The 19,558-nt window shown below is 46.4% G+C and overlaps 1 protein-coding gene across 1 annotated transcript in view; it reads right to left on the bottom strand.

Annotated features, from left to right (window-relative positions):
* Positions 1 to 10,266, bottom strand: part of ALDH8A1 (aldehyde dehydrogenase 8 family member A1) — a 210,333-nt gene extending 200,067 nt beyond the window's left edge. The window contains exon 1 of the mRNA XM_078649245.1: positions 10,055 to 10,266. Coding sequence (XP_078505371.1) covers positions 10,055 to 10,192 — 138 coding nt within the window. The 5' untranslated portion in view covers positions 10,193 to 10,266. The remainder of the gene's footprint in view (positions 1 to 10,054) is intronic.
* Between the last annotated feature and the right edge of the window lie 9,292 nt (positions 10,267 to 19,558).

Genomic DNA, 19,558 nt, shown 5'->3' with positions numbered 1-19,558 from the left:
GTTGGGATGGCCAAGATGGACCGATGTCGGTCAGAATCTGATAACAGATCCACCGGAGCCCTCTGGAGTCAGGCTGCAGTCACTGTCGTCAAAAGCTGGGGCCCCAAACTAGCACTGTGGGGCCCAGAGGCACAGCAGCGGAGCCCGACTACCAAAAGGTGCAAGGCCTCATAAAGCTTTCGTAACTGGGCAGGAGACGCTCCAGCTTCCTGAAAAGCGGGGAGGCGCGGTGTCTTCTCAGAAAAAGGCTCCGAAGATGGAAGCTTAGAGCGACTATGCGCTGTGTCCGGCATCACGTTGGCTAATGGACGGGGTGAAGTCGAAAAATGCCTTAGCTTCTTCGACTTCTTGTGCTTACCCGAGTTCCCCGAAGATTTCGAATGGGATGAGGAGTGCAGGCTCCACAACAGTTCTCAGCACCTACCTCTCAATCGAGAACTGGAGCAACTTGGAACCGAGTGATGGGCCTCGAACAGTTTTCTAGACCACTCCCGCAAAGCCTTCGGATTTATGGCCCGGCGCACGGAGCACGACTTCGAGTCTTGGTCCTGCTCCAAGCATATTCGTCATGGATATCATCTGATGACAGGATCCGCAAGGCTTCAATCCAGTCCTACGTTGGTACATCTTGATGATACGAGGAGCACAAGATTAAAAACAAATCTTGACAAAAGTCGAAAAGAGGTTAGCCCAAAAACAGGCTATGGGTTAGCTCTCTCCGGATCTCCACTTAGACTTGTGCGGAAAATGAAAGAACAGACGTCAGCACGCCCGGGTGTCGCCTGTGTAGGTCCTACGACATCATTCTGGCGCGCATGATACCGATGACGAACACAGAGATGACCGATGCCACCTACTGACGCACATGGGTCAATGAAAAATCTCTGGATCCAGACTGATGCCCTGGGGAAATTCTAAGGTAAAGAATCTATAACTAGAATTCTCTCTCAGATAAATATTCTATGCATTTTTTACGCTGCAACAGAACTACAGGGATCATTTTTATTAAACGGCTCAAGGATATCTAGAGGTATTCACTTGCATCTGGGTACAATATGAATGCCTCTATGATAGTTATCTTGAAAAAGCATTGGCAATGCTAACAGGTGTGGTTTTAAAAGATTGTTGTGTGGCAATGTGAAGCACTACAAGTAAATTGCATAGGAATGAATATGTATTTGTGTGGAAGCAAAAACCTGAGGAATTATATTGGTATAGAATAAAAGGTTAGGTGACAATTGCAATGTCAAACCGGACCTAGAAACCATGTAGGTTAATGCCTGTTCTCTTTTATCTGTGCTGCTTCCAGAGAAATTAACATCAATTATCTAGTTATCTAAGACACTTTAATAGCATTACAATGTCATGGGTGTGCCACTGAAAGTTCAAGCTTGGGTAGCTGGATAAAACAAAATGATCACAGCTGTGTGGAGGACAAGCTCTTTTTTGTGGAAGTACACAAGTTATGCTCGATCAAAACATGTACTTCTGGCTCCCAACGTATGGGCAGAGCCAAAGACCTTCTCTAGGGATGCTCACATAATTGTCTGGAGACAGCTGCGCTGTCAAGGCTAGCCATAAAAATTATGGAGAAAAAGTGTTCCTTCTGATTTGCTCAATAAGGAACGGTTCCCAAGCGATTTTGGTGAGACACGGTCTCTCAGAATGTGGAAGACACATGTTTAATTATGCATCAATTTTGGCTGTAGTTTAAATAAGATTTTTTGTAAGTGCCATCTTACCCTCTTACTGATTATTGGCAGAATTAACCTTGTTAAAAAATGATTGTGCTCCCAAATTTCCTGTACTTTTTCCATAATATCCCCATTCCACTCCCTAACAGGTTTTTTTGCCACCCACAGAACGCATCTCATCAGACTGGCCGGGGGAGGGGGGGGGGGCAGAGTTAGCTGGGATACTAGGACTGCCATATGAGAGGGGGGGTTTGGGGCCCCAAATTTTCAACTTTATTATCTTGTGGCACAGTGCACCTTCGCTCACACCTGGTATCACCGGCATGCACAAATCATCAATGGGAGGCCGGAGGCCAACCTGGTGATTCCAGCCCTTCTGAGTACAGTGCTGCTGCAGGGATTTCCCTGAGACCCCCGGGACATTCAAACAGTGCCAACAACAAGTTGGGTCTGGCGCAAGCTGTGGCGGGTCACGGGGGGCATACTCTCTACTCCTCTGAAATCCCCATCGCTAATAATCCATGGCTTCCTATTACTGAAGAGAGGCAGGTCCAGCGCATGCTAGCTTCTTACTCCATAGTCAGGTTTGGGGACCTATTTCCTGAGGGACATATTTTCACCAGTACAGAAGGGGGGAAGTTCGGTGAAGTGACATTGATGGACCAATTTATTTTCCGTAGACTTCGCCGAGCGCTCCAACCTAGAATCCTGGAATACCCTCTGGAACCCAACTCTTTTCTTCCGCTGCCTCTCTTAATACCTAGTGCAAAGGGGGATCATCTGATTTAAAAAATGTATAAGGCTTGCTTGACCTTGGTTCCGAGTCGCGACTCCAAGATGCGGGATGCGTGGGAGCGTGATTTGGGGCACCCAATTGAGGACGCACAATGGCATTTTGCTGCGCTCAGATTAAGAAGGTTAATCTGAACATCAGGCACAAATTAATACACTTTAAATACCTATGGAGGGTTTACATGTCCCAGCAAAACTTCATTTTATTGACCCAGCCGCCAATAATATTGGTATAGAATAAAAGGTCAGGTGACAATTGCAATGTCAAACCGGACCTAGAAACCATGTAGGTTAATGCCTGTTCTCTCCTATCTGTGCTGCTTCCAGAGAAAATAACATCAATTATCTAGTTATCTAAGACACTTTAATAGCATTACAATTTCATGGGTGTGCCACTGAAAGTTCAAGCTTGGGTAGCTGGATAAAACAAAATGATCACAGCTGTGTGGAGGACAAGCCCTTTTTTGTGGAAGTACACAAGTTATGCTCGATCAAAACATGTACTTCTGGCTCCCAACGTATGGACAGAGCCAAAGGCCTTCCCTAGGGATGCTCACATAATTGTCTAGAGACAGCTGCGCTGTCAAGGCTAGCCATAAAAATGATGGAGAAAAAGTGTTCCTTCTGATTTGCTCAATAAGGAAAGGTTCCCAAGCGATTTTGGCGAGACACAGTCTCTCAGAATGTGGAAGACACGTGTTTAATTATGCATCAATTTTGGCTGTACTTTAATTAAGATTTTTTGTAAGTGCCATCTTATCCTCTCACTGATTATTGGCAGAATTAACCTTGTTAAAAAATGATTGTGCTCCCAAAATTCTTGTACTTGTTCCATAATATCCCCATTCCACATGGGGGGTTTGGGGCCCCAAATTTTCAACTTTATTATCTCGTGGCACAGTGCACCTTCGCTCACACCTGGTATCACCGGAATGCACGAATCACCTATGGGAGGCCGGAGGCCGACCTGGTGATTCCAGCCCTTCTGAGCACAGTGCTGCTGCAGGGATTTCTCCGAGACCCCCGGGACATTCAAACAGTGTCACCAAGTTGGCCCTGGCGCAAGCTGTGGCAGGTCACGGGGGGCGTACTCTCTATTCCTCTGAAATCCCCATCGCTAATAATCCATGGCTTCCTATTACTGAAGAGAGGCAGGTCCAGCGCATGCTAGCTTCCTACTCCATAGTCAGGTTTGAGGACCTATTTCCTGAGGGACAAATTTTCACCAGTACAGAAGGGGTGGAAGTTCGGTGAAGCGACATTTATGGACCAATTTATTTTCCGTAGAGTTCGCCGAGCGCTCCAAGCTAGAATCCTGGAATACCCTCTGGAACCCAACTCTTTTCTTTCGCTGTCTCTCTTAATAACTAATGCAAAGGGGATCATCTGATTTAAAAAATTTATAAGGCTTGCTTGACCTTGGTTCCGAGTCGCGACTCCAAGATGCGGGATGCGTGGGAGCGTGATTTGGGGCACCCAATTCAGGACGCACAATGGGCATTTTGCTGCGCTCAGATTAAGGAGGTTAATCTGAACAGCAGGCAAAAATTAATACACTTTAAATACCTATGGAGGGTTTACATGTCCCCGGCAAATCTCCACTTTATTGACCCCAACCGTCCGCATAACTGCTTAAAATGTGGGAGCCACAGGCGGACTTTGCCCACCTTACTTGGAATTGCGCCAAGATTGGTAACTTCTGGAGAGCAGTTTTGAGGCTAGTATCTCAGATGACACACTTGGAAATAGATCCCACACCTGAGGTTGCGCTGCTGGGATACGTTTATAACATACCAAAGGAGTTGCATAGATTTATCGATACAGCCCTCCTGTTAGCGAAGCGGGAAATAGCACATAATTGGGTAGCAGGATCTCCCCTACAGTAAACGCTTGGCTGTCCAGCCTTACTTTTTGTAACACAAATAGCGAACTCTATGCCACAACACAACCCCTAACCTCCCGGCCAAAGTATATTTGGGGGCCTTTTAAAGAATATCTACTTGGTATGGGGTCACCCTCCTCCACACAACCACCTGCAGGTACAGTCCAGACTGGGGTGGGCTGATCTGTATCCACTCAATCCAGCTGCGATATAGATATTCATAGAATTGTGATGGGTGCTAAAGTTGTACATAGAAAATGGCCACGCAACAGGTTCTGACAAGGTCATGTTATAATCTATTTTGCATGTTTTATCAAAGAGAACTAGCTCTGGAGTGGGTGCTCCTAGTCTATTATTTGTCAAGGTCTAGGACCCTTCTCGAAACCTACTTCAGCCGAGCGGCTGAAGCAGGTATCGAGGAGGGTCGTATACCGTGACAAATCACATTAAGTGTGACTACAGGTCGGGCCCCCGCATTGGAACTCATGGGGCATTTTCCGGATATTGTCTGAGAAAGCGCCATTAGAGGAAATCCTCCTCTACCACATACCACACCTTAGCGTGTGTGTCACATTTATGGTTTTTCAATAACACGTTTTTAGGCCATTCACTCAGCACTACACAAAGGTCCTGAATAAAGCCATACCACTAAGAGAGCGCAACTTAAACATGTTGACCGACTAGGACATTGGAGTTACCTAACATCTACTTAAATATCCGCCTCTCGTTTTTATCAACTGACAAGGCCCCATTGATTAAAATAGTCTTTTTCATCCCAGGGACCCTTAGGACAGCTTTTCCAACATTCACTAACTCCTTCTCAATGTGAGACACAGGGCACAATACCAGCTCCGCTGAATCCAGGCATTGTAAGACACCCAAGGTGCACTTGGTACCTTGGGTGGGGCCTGATGATGAAGCACGTCACCAATTAGGTTGGTGAGTGAGGGCTTTACTATAAACATAATGTGTTTTCTTTCCAAAACAAACATACGCTAGGAGCAACCACTCCAGAGCTAGTTCTCTTTGATAAAACATACATACCAGGGGAAGTGAACTGGCTCTAGTACCTTTCCTCCCTCTCCTTTTGATTCTTAAAAATGATCTATTTTGTAGACACTACCCTACTCGAATCCCTACTCGAATGTACGATATGCGACTGTGCACAAAATATCTGTATAAGCTGTGTTTGTGGTCTTGATTTGTAATGATCGTAAATTACTACGAAATGTTTGTAAAATGACAGAAAATTATCAATATATGTTTTTTAATTAACCTTGTTAACATAGTCTCTCTCCATGTTTTTTTTTCCCGACTTCATCTTGTTATTTAGAACCATTTTTTTCAGCAAGCTGAAAGAGTTTTGTAATTATATTTCTGTGAAACAAAAAGTACCTTGCAGTGAGCCATTAAAAACACTATGTGGCAAGCTTGTGGAGGGGAGTGATCACGTCCTGTCTATGCACATTACTTATTTCATGGGCAGTTCTTAAATAGCATTGCAAAAACTTGTGATCCTGAAAATGAAGGACTAATTTTGTTCCGCACTGTTAGAAAGGACAGAGGGCAATCATTTGCATTTACTTCCAAGTTCCAGAGTCCTACATTTTGTTAAAAATTAAATTCCATCTCTGTCAAACATGGATTTAGGCCCAGATCTCTGCACTGGGGTGAATGTATGACATTGTCCAGCACTCAATTGTTCTTTTTGCATTTGTCACCCCTAGTGGGAAGGGTATGCCCAGATGTGGGTCCCGTGGTCTCCATGCCACTGGACTTAAGCTGGCCTGACTGATGAGGGGTGAAATCCTGAAACCAGTCCTAGGATGCTTGCTTCCAGTACAGGGAGGACCTGGCTTGGCAGTTCGGGCTGAACTGTCCCCATGGGGAACAGACTCAAGACTGATTTGCACATGGCTGGGTCTAAACTGGAATGGCATGGAGAGCAAAACAACGATGGATTTAGGCTCAGATCTCTGTACTGGGTGAATGTTTGACATTGTTCAGCATTCTGTCCATCAATTGTTCGTTTTGCAAGTGTAATGGAAAAGAGAAGAGGTTTGATGTGTCTTTTAGTAGCGTAATCCTGCTTGAGCCAGCAAAGAATTTTCCACAATGGGAACCGAACGGTGTGTGATCATTTCTCCAATTAATTTGCAGGAGATTTCCTGCTTTTTTCCGAAAGTGAAGGAACAGTTGGAATGCAGAACTGGGGTCGTTTTTTATCTAGCCTGTAGACATCGATGTTTCCGCAGCCAAGTGATCAGGCCCGGACTGGCCGTTGCGGGCACGGGCAATCCCCCGGTGCGCCGCAAGGGTGGGGGCCAGTTTTGGGCCCCTGGGGGGCATTTTTGTTACAGGGCCGTTTTTGCAGCGTTGCTGCAAAAACGGCCCTGTAACAAAATGGGCCGAAAACCGGCCCTGGCAAAGAGCGCGGTCGCACCCCCAACCCCCTGGGGGGAAGGGGGGGGCGGGCGGGCGAGCACTTTGCCAGGGCCGGTTTTACTTCCCAGTCCGACCCTGCTCGTGATATCCCCAAAAACATCAAATATATATACATGTATATATATATATATATGTATATATATATATATACATACATATATATATATATATATATATATATATATATATATATATATATATATATATATATATATATATATATACACACACACACACAGAGCTTTCAGGCAGTACTTTACATTACATGTGCCCCAGATTGCTTTGAGCAGAGTCCAGGAAGTGGTAAGGAGACAGACTAGTGCTGTCTCTTCCCAAGACAAAAAGTTGTTTAAAAAACGATTTTCACTTTCTGTCTTTACTGTCTATGCCTGTGGTTGTTACAGTTAAAAATTGTAGTTTTAGCCTGCCTGTAATTGCATATTTTATCACCTGTGTTGTGTTTTAAATGTGTGGTTTTCTCTGCCCCTGATTGCCTTCATTTAGTGTGTTGAATTGTGGGATTTGCAGTCCAACCTCTGTAGTTTGTCCCTCTCATTCCTTGGTGACAAATCTGTTTTCCCTCCAAATTTCTCCTTTGCTCTGTGCTTAGGCCTGTGTGCTCAAACAGTGCACCCCCAGCCACCATTTTGTGTTCACAAGCCAGTGAGGCCAGCCCCCCTGCCCCCCCTAGCAACAGGGATTTTCTACATCAGAGGGTGCTTCTGTGAGCTGTATTTACTGGGGCCTGTGCACTTCGTTTTATGGCCAGCAGGGGGAGTAAAGCTTTATTCAAACAGTATTGTTAGATTTCGAGTTAGTGAATCCTTTACCTGCTGAAGTCCAAAGTTGTGGATTGAGCCTGTCTGTCTCCTAGGAGATTCTGAACAGGAGCAGGCAGCTTCCAACTCCCTGGCCAGCAAACCTTGTCTGAGGTTGCTGGGACCTTAAATGGTGTGCTGGTGGTTGGCACATGTGTACACTGATTAGTGGTTGTATCTGGTGTTTCTATTGGGTTAGGGTTAATGTCCTCATTGGTTGGGTATTTGAGGGTTCTGACTGGTTTCTCGGTCTGTGATTCTATCATTGCAGGGTTGGAACTAGGGCTAGGGTTCGGATTTCTATAGGAAGTAGGGACTAGGGCTTCCTATGTTATTGGTTGTTGGAAGTAGGGTGGGACTAGGGCTAGGGTTAGACCTTCAATTGGAAGTAGCTATTTAGTGCTTCTGGTGTGATTGGTTGTTGGACCAGGTGTGGGACTAAGAGTAGGTTTAGGCTCTCTATTGGAAGTAGGGACTAGGGCTACCTGTACCATTGGCTGCTTGGACTTGGATTGGGACTAGTGGTAGGGCTAGGGTCTTTATTGGACGTAGAGATCAGGGTTTGTGAACTGACTGGGTGCTTGGACTAGGGTTAAGATTGGCTGCAAGGTCCTGGTCTCCTATTGGTTCTAGAAGTTAGGGCTAATGTTGTGATTGGATAATGTTAGGGCTAGGGTTCCCATTGGCTGAAGGGGTCACATGATTACTAGGGCTACAAAAAAGGCCAGGCTTAGGGCGTCTCAGCCCGGGCGTCGAGGCTAAGGGCGGAGAGGACAAGGGTAGTTGCCTGTTTGGGCCTGTTCGAGACTGATCGGGACTAGGGCCAGAAATGCTGCCCTTTTTCTCATAATAAAGAAAAAAAACCTTCACTCTTTTATCCCTCCACTATCCTTTTTTCTATAAAAATTAACAGACTAACATGTTCACTTCTCAAATTCCATGTTCCATATTCAACTATACTAATATACTGCCCAAATAACTGAATCACATATCTACTACTCAAATTACTTCATATTTATACTATACTAATTTTCAACACTAATCCTTTATGGGTTCCGGAGTGGCGTGCTACTCGCCAAAAAGCGCTTCAACACCCATCAGGGGTAACAAGTGCTATATGAATGCAAATCTTTCTTCCCCTTTTATCCATCCGCTATCCTTCTCACTCCAAGTAACAGACTAATATCCACGACTGAAATTACCTCATATTTCATCTATCCTTCTGCTATAATTCCAAATCCAAATAACTGACTAACCTATCCACCACTTAAAATGTACTTGCATGTTTCACTATACTAATTCAACACTAATCCTCTGTGGGTCCCGGAGTAGCGTGCTACCCGCCGAAAAAGCGCTTCGACGCCTCGTCAGGGGTAGTAAGCGCTATATAAATGCAATTACAATACAATACAATACAATTATTAGCCTCTTTAGGAGTCATCACGGTTCTTTTTCACTCTACGCCATAAAAGATGTGGCAATGGGTTAGCCCACTTAGTGCACTGTCTCTTTTGCACTCTGAGTGATGACATTTAACCTCTTCGCCCTGTGCACAACTGCCTGGAAAAAAAAGTGCAACTCAGTACGAGGTTGGGGTGCCTGTCCTGCTGGGCCACTCCATATGTTTGCCATTATGTTGATATACTGCCTACGTCTGTGTAAAAACAAGCTGTGCACACGTCGAGGCCAGACCTATTGGCTCTAACATGCTTGTTTTTGAGAGTGTGCCCCTCTGACCTGTTCTATAAAGTGAGAAGAGGCAAATGGTGGTTTCCCGGCAGTAGTGTAGTAAAAAGCATATCTCCCTTCTGCACGGCTAATTGAACATTCGTTTCAATCCAGAAAATCAGTTCTTCAGGAAGACGTAGCAGCATAATGCAGGTATTGATTTGTGTTGAAGATTTCTATATCCGAGTTGAATTATTGGTCATGCACAATATTATTCTGTATATAACCGTGCCAGAACCCATCCCATATCCATGGGAGACAAAGGCTGATGAGCAAACTAACAAAATGCCCATCTCTCTACCACGGAGAAGTGCAAAATATAATTCCAACATAATTCTGGTGTACAACGCAAAAAAGCAAATACCCAGGTGAAACTCAGGAGGTTAAACAAGGGGATGGTGGCAGGTAGTTACTGTGTTGGCAGAGGTCTTAGCTGATCCCTGCCAGGGGCAAATAGCATCGTCTCGCGTTTTTGCCTTGCATTCTGGTACCTGTAGTTTTGTTTTTTTTACATTGCGAGAGAACTATAAGTGGCAAAGAACACCACATTCCTCAATGGGATGCTCACACCTGGTTGGTATGGAACAATTTAAAATCTGTTGGGTTAGGTAGTCATTCAAAGCAACGTCCTGCTTCAGTTATGGGCACATTTTCATCTCAAATGGACTGTAAAAAAAGCCTGGTATCCCGCTTACCTCGGCACTGCCACTGTCTGGGACCCTGCAGTAAACGTCACCCGTAGAGGGGTCAAAGGAGTCTATGTAGGAGTCACAGGGGACGAACCGGCCGCCAATGAAGTTCTGCAGCACTAGAAGGTTCTGGGGTTCCGCCATTGTAAGTGTAAACTAAGGACTCACTCACCCCTCGAAGCAGTCAGTCTCTAGTGCTGGACTTTGTTACTGCTGCTGAGCGAACACCCGTCCCCTCAGATGCCCCGCCCTCTGTCCACCCTCTGAAAAGTCACTCATTAACAAAATAAGAGGTACACACGCTGTGGTGAGAGGTCCCAAATACTGAACCCAAAATCGCATTTCCCAAGAGGGACGAGAACAGAAAAGTCTGACACCTGGGGGCATATTATTAAAGACGGTGTTGCAATTATCACCGCTTTAGCGGCAGAAAACTGCCGCTAAATCGGCGATAATGAGCTTGATAATATGCCCTGGAGAATTCCAATAGAAGCCCATGTTCACACCAGCACATGGACTTCTATTGGAATTCAAGAGCATATTATCAAGCCCATTACCGCTGCTTTAGCGGCAGTTTTCTGCAGCTAAAGCGGCGATAATTTTTAACGCGTTTCTTGATAATATGCCCCCTTGTTTCCTATTAACTAACTGTTGAAATCAATGAGGTATTAATAAAAGATACGCTGTGACTGCAGTGTTTGATCTGTTTCTATACTGGCATTTTGAATAACACGTTTCGTTTTGCCCAGTCTAGAGCAGCTTTTGGGGTCTGAGCAGCCATTGCTTTTCTTTGATGTTGGTTGACCAGGGTAAAGGGCGGTATGCGGACATTGTGTTTAGTAATTTATTTATTTATGCGTTTTTATATAGCACGGACTTTACCCGAAGGTGTCAGAGCGCTTCACAATAGGAACGTCAATACATGAGGAGAAAATTACAAGTGAACAAATTACAAAAGCAAACGTTAAGTTGCATGAGGTAAAAGTGACAATTGTGAGCAAACAAAATACAAGAGGTAGCAAACGGTACATTACAGGAGGAAAAAAAGTGACATGTGTGCAAGTTACAAAGGCGTACAAAGTATAAGTAGAGGTATAGTACTGCAATAAATGGCAGACACTCAAGCACAAGAACAAACGTTACGTAGGCAATGGTGGCACTTGTGCAAGTATCTAAAGCAAACAAAATGAAGGAGGTAGCAAACAGTGTGTTACAAGAGAAAAGTGACGTGTGCATGTTACAAATGAGTACCAGACACAGGTAGAAGGATAATACTTGAAATATATGGCAGACCACTCAACACCACTCAAACCACAAGAACACACTGGGAAGGCACTTCCATAGTCATGGAGAATAGAATTTCCTATAATGGAAGTTCCTCCTTCAGATAATAGAGAGGGCGAGCATTATATTTGGAAGTGTCTTTGAAGGAGGAGAACTTTGGGAGGAGGTGGTGGTCCGAAGCTGAGGCGGAAGTGAGTTCCGGATTCTCACCGAGTTGCCTGAAAAGGATTGGGCCATCGATCTTTCCTTCTTGAAAGTGGAAGGTTTAAGCAGTAGATTTTACGCATTACGTGATGGTCTAGAGCCTCCAGAGAGTTTCAGTTTATTCGCCAGGTAGCAAGGAGAGGAGGAGTGCAAGGCTTTGTGGGTGATACAGGCAGTCTTGTAGATAGATCTCGTCTCAATGGGAAGCCAGCGGAGGGTGGATAACAAGGGTGTGATGTGGTCGCTTCTTTTAGCCCCATAAATGAAACGAGCTGCTGAATGGAGAACAGGTTTAAGGGGGGACAGGTGGGATTAAGGGGGGACAGGTGGGATTAGGGGAGGCCAGTAAGAAGAGAATTACAGTAGTCCAGTCTGGAGAGGACCAGCGATTGGACTAGGGTTTTACCCCAAAGAAGGTATAGTTGGTATCGAGCAGACTTTGCAACAGAATTGATGTGGGAGATTAGATTGAGTTTTTTGTCGAGTATGACACCAAGGGATTTTGCGCTGTCGATAATGATGGGTTTATTGTTAAGCAGATTCATCTGATCCATCCATGATTGAACTGGGGGAGGAGAAAGTGAGGAGGAGAGGAGGAGGAATTCAGTTTTGGCGGGATTCAGAATCAGTTGATGAGTTGACATCCAGTTTTGAATGGAGATCGTGAGTGTAGGCAACCTTGAGGTAGATTTCAGTGTCGTCTGCATAGAGATGATAGTGGATCTCGGATTTACTTAGGAGACTTCCCAGTGGTTCTAAGTAGAGGTTGAACAATGTGGGTGCAAGTATGGAGCCTTGAGGAACACCTTGACCTACCGCCAAAGGAGGCGAAAGACTGCTATTTTGATCATTTGGGATCTATCAGAGAGGAAGGAAGCAAACCATTTAGGCACAGTGCCCTCCATGCCCATTCTCTGTTGAAGAGTGTTGAGGAGAGTGTTGTGATTGACAGTGTCAAAGGCTGCAGAAAGGTCAAGGAGGATTAGAAGACAAGACCCTCCCCCGAGTAGAGTATCCACAGCGCGTCATCAATCATTTGCAGCAAGGCTGTTTCAGTGCTGCAGTTTTGGATGAAGCCGGACTGAAAATTGTCAAGAAGATTATTGTCCTTGATATGACGAGAGAGTTGTTTCGCTACACATCTTTCTGTGATCTTCGCAAGAAAGGGTAGGTTAGTGATGAGGCGGAAATTGTTGAGGTCATTCGCATCAGCAGTGGGTTTTTTAAGCAGAGGGGTGACCTGCCCAGTTTTGAAGGAGACAGGAAGGGAGCCTTGACAGAGGGAGAGGTTGACCAGGGTGGTCCAATAGGAAAGGGAATGGGTATAGAAGTCAATGGCAATGGCACTAGGGATGGGGTCAAGGGAAGCCTTGGAAGTGATAGCAAAGCTGATTCACAGAGGGAACCAACTTCAATATTTTTAGTGTCACGGAACCAGGAGGTAGCCCTCTTAGGTTGGCCAAGAGTTATAGAGTGTGATAGGTGAAGAGCGCAAGTGATGAGGAGGTGGTTAGACCAGTCTACATGAATAGGGGTAGCGATGGAAAGCATGTCTGCTTTAGAGATAACAAGGTCCAGGATTGAGCCCTTGGAGTGTGTTGATTCTGTGCAGTGTTGGATAAGATCGTTTGCAGAGAGGAAGGTGGCCAGCAGATTCGCAGAAGCGTCTTGCGGTACGCCCCAGTGGAGATTGAAGTCACCCACAAAGGTCTGGTTGTCACTTTGCGAGTATTGGTCGCTGATGAAGTCAGTGAGTTCCTCCATAAACAAAGGGCTGCTGCACGGCGGGCGGTAAATGGCATGGAATCTGAGGGGTGAGAGGTGGTGTAATTCAAGCTCAAGAGATAGGCATTCAAAAGTGCGGAAGGAGCTGATAGGAAAAGCCTTAAGTTGAAGGGAGTTTCTAAAGATGACTGCAACACCTCCCCCGACTTTTTCAATTCTATCATTCCTAAGTAAAGAATAGCCTGTGGGTAGTAGGAGATCAAACATAGAGAGAGGTATCGTTGAACCAGGTCTCTGTGAGGAAGAGCATCTCTATGTTGTGAAGGGTGGTGGTGTCGGAGATTTCAAGTTTGTGTTTATTTGTAGATCTGCAGTTGTGGAGCAGACAGCGCAGCTCTGTCAAGACTGTTTTGGTGACGGGGGCACTTGGGCTATGACGGGTGATGGGGATATTGTTCTTATACGGGGATGCTCGGGGGGGTTAGGTGGATACTTGGTTCTGACAGAGGAGATGGTCGGAATAGTGTAGAAAGTAGGGTTACTAGGAGATGCAGGTTGGAGAGGGGTGGCGTTCAGGGGCTTGTGTGAGCTGACGATGTTTGCAGACAGGTTATGTTTGGCTATTATGGGGTGCGAGGTGCATCTTGTGGGAAGGTGAGAGTTTTCCAAAGGAGTTGAGGTGTATGGAAAAGTGGAAATCTTGGAGCTTAACAGAGAAATGGAAGCTACAAGCTGGGAGATGGAGGTGATACGAGAGCCTAGCTTATTTTCCAGCGAGAGTAGGGCATAGCACGGACGGTTGGGTGGCTCGTGGGAAACAGGAGGGGGTGAAATTGGTGGTGGAAGGCAGGGAGAGGTGGTGGGACAGGAGGAGAGTTGGGGTAGAGTGTTCATAGGTGGGAAAAGGTGGAGGTTGAGAGCGGAAGTTGGTGTATCAGAGGTGAGGGGGAGTTGTCTTTGTTGGCGTTGGAAGAAGGAAAGGAATTAAGGACATAATTAGGGGGAGATGGGTGCGGATCGAGGTGGTGATGCAGAAGGAGAGGGGAGGACTGCGTGGAGTCATAGGAATGAAGGAGGTTTGGGAGGAAAAAAGGGGAGGTGATCGGAGAGGTCCTGTCTGCTTGGAGAGGTGGCTGTGAGGGAACGGGCATCCAGCAGAGTGAGGGCGGTTGAGAGAAAGGGAAGTTGAAGAAAGGAAATGGTTCTGCTGGGCCCGAGGGAGGGAAATGGAAAGGGTTACCAAGGGGGAAAGGGGGTAGCACAGCAATGCTGGAGGAGTAGGGGGAAGGAGAGAGACGCAATGAGTTTGTGGAGAAGTCGGGGTAAATAGCGAGGGGAGAAGGGGGTAGAGTAGAGGGGGAGAGGGAGGAATGAAGGGAGCATAGGGAAAGTGAACTGGGGGAGAGGGTTGGAGGAGAGGTGGACTACCTCCCACTGTGAAGCATTAGCCACTTTTTTTCTGGACAAAGTTAAAAAAATCTACCAGGCGTTTCCGAGTCCACTACCACCTGTGATTCCTTGGAGTGGCTCTAGCAATTGTCCATCGCTGCATTCCCTTCCAACTCTTTCTAATGAGGAGTTTGCGAAATGGGCCTTGCGAGTCAAATCTGGCTCGCCTGCAGATCCGGTAAGATCGGCCCTTTTCAGGGATGCTGCCTTTCAGGGACGCACAATAGTGTGTTCTCTGATTAACCTCTCCCTGACTTCTGGCCTTGTTCCTGCCAAGTGGAAGCAAGCGGTAGTTTCCCCGATCCTGAAAAAAACATCTTTGGATCCGTCGAAACCTGAAAACTACCGCCCTATATCTTTGCTCCCTTGGCCGGCCAAGGTCATGGAGGCCCATGTAAATCTGGCCCTCACAGAGCATATGACCCAAGTTAATGTCCTGGATCCCGTGCAGAATGGGTTCCGTGCTGGTCACAGCACCGAGACGGCCCTTCTGGCAATGGTTGAGCACTTGCGGATTGTATTGGATGCAGGTCAAACGGCAGCGCTTATTTTATTAGATCTGAGCGCTGCCTTTGACACTGTTTCCCATCGCATCCTTCTACACCGCTTGCAGGACATTGGCCTTGGTGGTTCAGCTCTGCAGTGATTCCGCTCCTTCCTTAGTGATCGCTCCTTCTGCGTTGCCACCCCTCCCTTTCAGTCCAAATTCCATCCGTTGGACCTGGGGGTGCCTCAAGGCTCCTCGCTGAGTCCCACGCTTTTTAATCTGTACGTGCAGCCGCTGGCTGAAGTCGCCAGGCAGTGGGGCCTAACCATGGTCTCCTATGCCGACGACACTCAGCTGGCGGTTACGATCAGCGGGGACGCTAAGAAGGATGCCCTCAGGTTCCGCAGTGGACTGAGAGAGGTGGCCAGCTGGATGAATAACAACTGTCTCCAGCTGAACGCATCAAAAACGGAGGTGATGATCGTTGGAAGGGATGCGGACCTCTGGGGAGATGGATGGTGGCCTTCTGAGCTGGGAACAGCGCCAGCCCCTGTCCTGGAACTCAGGAATTTGGGAGTATGGCTTGACCATACGTTAAGCTTTGTGACTCACACGAAGAGAGTGGCGGCCTGCTGTTTTGGAGTATTACGCGGGCTAAGACCCCTGCTCAAATTCTTCGATGCTCCTACAAGACAGCTGGTCATTCAAGCGATGATTATTTCTCGCCTGGACTATGCTAGTTCACTCCTTTTAGGAGCGAACCAAGCTGAGATTCTCCGTCTACAGCGAGTCCAGAATGCTGCGGCTAGGGCGGTGGTCGGCTTGCCTCGGGCTTGCCCTACCTCTAACACTCTGCGGTCCCTACATTGGCTCCCGATGAATAAGCGAATCCAATTTAAAGCCCTCAGCATGGTTTTTAAAATTCTTCGTGAGTCGGCACCTTTGCTACTTAATAATTTGATTTCTCCTTATGTGCCAACCCGCTCACTTCGCTCCCTTGGACAATCCTTGGTGGTTGTGCCTCGGTTCAGACTCAGCCGGATGGGAGGACGCTCCTTCCGAGTGAAAGCTGCAGTTCTCTGGAATGCGCTCCCCCTGGAAATCCGTCTTCTGGATGATCTAATATCTTTCCGTAGGGCCTTGAAAACTTTTCTGTTTTAAACTCCCCCTGTTTTAAGTGCTCTGCTTTTGGTGCTGGTTTTAGTGTTGTGTTGTGTCTGCCTTTCCCTGCGCCAGGACGCTCCTTTGCTGGAGCATCTGTGCGCATTAAAAATGTTACATAACATAACATAACATAACTAAAAAGGGGGATGGCAGGTAGGAAAATGGGGGAGGAGATGAGATTGGAGTACCGGGACGGTGCAGATTGGACGAGGAGCGTATCAGCTAGAGGTAAGCCTGACGTGATGAAGGGGGGGCTACTGCGAGGGGGAGGAATGGGAGAAGAGGGCATAGTGGGGAGGGAGGAAAGAGGGCCGACCTGTGCTTCTCGAGGGGGCAGCTTATTGGAGTGTAGGGGGGTCAGGGGAGGGGAAAGGGAGTAGTGGGTGGAGCTAGGTGAAGAGTCAGGGGAAAACCTGGTCGCAGAGGAGGGGAGTAGGGAGGGGAAGAGATGGTCAAAGAGAGAGAGACAGGTGTCTTTGCCTTGGATCATGACAGTACCGTTATTATAGAGTGAGATAGTGAGTGAGCTGTTGAAACATGCGGAGGTGGACATTTTTTATTGTTTCCCATGCGGGATAGAGGAGGAAGAGGTGACGTTAAGGGAATTATATAAGCTGGTAGGAGGGTCGTGAGTGAAGAAAGTGAAATCGTTTTTGAGCCTCCCAAATCGACCATTGTAAAATTGATCAACAAAAAGGGAATCAGGGAAACATTCAATAGTGTTAGGCTTCAATAGTTTTACTGAGGCTTTAGTCTGGCCGGGTGAATAGACGATTTTGTAGCAATTAATTCCAGCCTTAACTCGAGTGGTGGCCATGTTGGGAGAAAGAGGAGGAGGAGAGTGGGGGGATATGAGAAGGGTGTCACTAGGAAAGTGGTGGTGAGGAGAAGTATAAGGACAATAAGGGGGCACATATTCCAGACGTCGGGTGAAGATAGCTGAACTAATGTGATTAGGAACAGGTTGTTACTTCAGAGCAGAAGAAGATGGGGGGCTTGGAAGGCCCTGTGATGCCGCTGGTATTTGTTGGGCCCTACAACTAGGTATACATGATGCCCCCTGGCACTAGATAGTATTTACAAGGGATTTGTTTACATGTGACAGGGCCAGCTGGACCACTGTCAGCCATCACAAAGCAAATTTAGTAAAGGTAAAACAGATCATAGACGAACACCCAGTGACCATTGGTGATCACTGTGCTTAGCATCAGCCTGCAACAAAACCATGTTTGACCCCAACCGCATTGTACGCCCATAATCTCAACAGACTAATAAAGGACCCTAACCTCCTGAGAATACTAGCATTAGGGGCATAAGGCATAGGGTGGAATAAAATCTCACTAGCATAACCAGAAAATGCAAGACAACCTCATCATCATAGACCACCTTTAGAGGTACTCAGAGCCGGGTGCGTAAATCATACTACATGAAAAATATTACCTAGCAGCACATTATTGTAATAGGGCCTGGCCCCACCAAACCTCCGGTGGTCATTGGGGGGGTAGCCGGCTATCCCGTCATGGGATTGTCTGGTGGATGTGTGTGTGATTAAGGACTTTGCCCTTTCTTTCATCCTGCCACAGAGCACGAGTTCTATTAATCACTCTAAGGTAACCGCTCACCTCCGAGCCATTAGCAGCACACTATATTATTTTGATGCATTTATTTACACGCAGGAGATGATGAATGTTTAAGTTAACGTATTCTGAGTGGTTCTGATTACAGATGGACTGCCCAAGTGGCAATTCTCAAACAACTACATGAAACAGTCGCTGACTTGCACACGTTGTGGCGACAGGGGATGTGCCTACATTTTCTGGTGAGGTGCAAATGTTCTCCTGATGTGGTTGTACTTTTCAGGTCGTAGTGCTTAGCCAACGATATGGATTCGGTATCCTGCTGCGTCTTGCATGGTGCATTGCATTGGGGTGTGGTTAACTTGTTCTGCTGGTGGAAGTATAAATCTATCTGGGATGGGCTGAGGAGAATGTTGGTTCGAATATGTAGTTCGGTGAGCGAAAATCGATGTGCAGCTTGATGAGGTCAGTTTGCCAACTAAAATGGCGGTGGTGCTGTATTGTGCCCTTTCAGGGTGCCAAGGGCCCTCTCTAATCTGCTCCAAGAATACTACTTGGCTAGTAAGTGCTGTGGAGTTGATTGACAGCCATGACTCCATGAGGCATATCAGACATGAGTAGGATTGATGTGAGGAGGAGTGCTCAATGTGTTTGACCGGTACTTGTTAGCACTGGGTGTTAATGGAATGGCAGACACATCTGACCAGGTGTGGATGTATGTGAGATGTTGTCTAACATGATGTATTGATTGCTGGTGTGCTCGAAAGTGGGGAGCACACAGAGAAACCAGTAAGGTCCAACAATAATCGATACGCAGATCACCAAGCAATCATTTAGTTAGGATATAATTATAGAGATATAAAATAAGTTTATCGTATGTATGCTATTCATTTTGCAAATCGTTTTATTCGTATTGAGCCCTCAGTTTAAAGCGTTCTGATACCCTTCCCTGGGTCTGGTCCTTGCTATAGGAAACTCTAAAAATAAAATAAAATAAAAAATAAATCTAATGAGTGGTGTAGTGTGTTACCAGACCTCACACATCAGAAAAGGGAAAATGGAGGTGATATTTTAGTGTCCCAAGTCATTCTTGGCCCAGAGTATCGGCCCAGGTCTTTCTGGTGAGAACCCTCAATGTTCCAGTCACATAATAGGGTCACAAGCGGCAATGGGACGGCTGTTGGGCCTGGTGTTATTCTTTCATGGGCAGACAAGGGTGCAGGGTCTGTTTGCGAAGGCAAGTATATTTAATGGCTATTTTGTGAGCCCTTAAGAGAATGGTGTGCACAAGGAGCTGGGAGTGGGGCTGTAGGAGTAAAGAAATGAGGGGCAAGATACTAGCGGTGGTGAATTCCCCATACTTTTTAAGTGAACCTACAGATGCTTTTGAAGCATATACTGTGAAAGGGCATTGAGACACCAGAATTAAGGAGTCACTAAGGTTAGCAGGATGAAACCAGCCACAGGGATGGGGATGGCAGGGCAATGCAAGGAACGAGAAAACCCCAGATCGTCGTCAATGAGGAAGTTACTGCAGATGCACGACACTGGAATCCATGAGTCTCGTGAGCTCAATATTTTGTTAAAGCTATAGACATGCTGTGCGCTCCATTGGAAGCA

This window comes from Lissotriton helveticus, chromosome 6 (assembly GCF_964261635.1).
Source record: "Lissotriton helveticus chromosome 6, aLisHel1.1, whole genome shotgun sequence".
Lineage (NCBI taxonomy): Eukaryota > Metazoa > Chordata > Amphibia > Caudata > Salamandridae > Lissotriton > Lissotriton helveticus.
The sequence above is the reverse complement of the archived record's forward strand: the minus strand, read 5'-3'. Positions and strand labels throughout refer to the sequence as shown.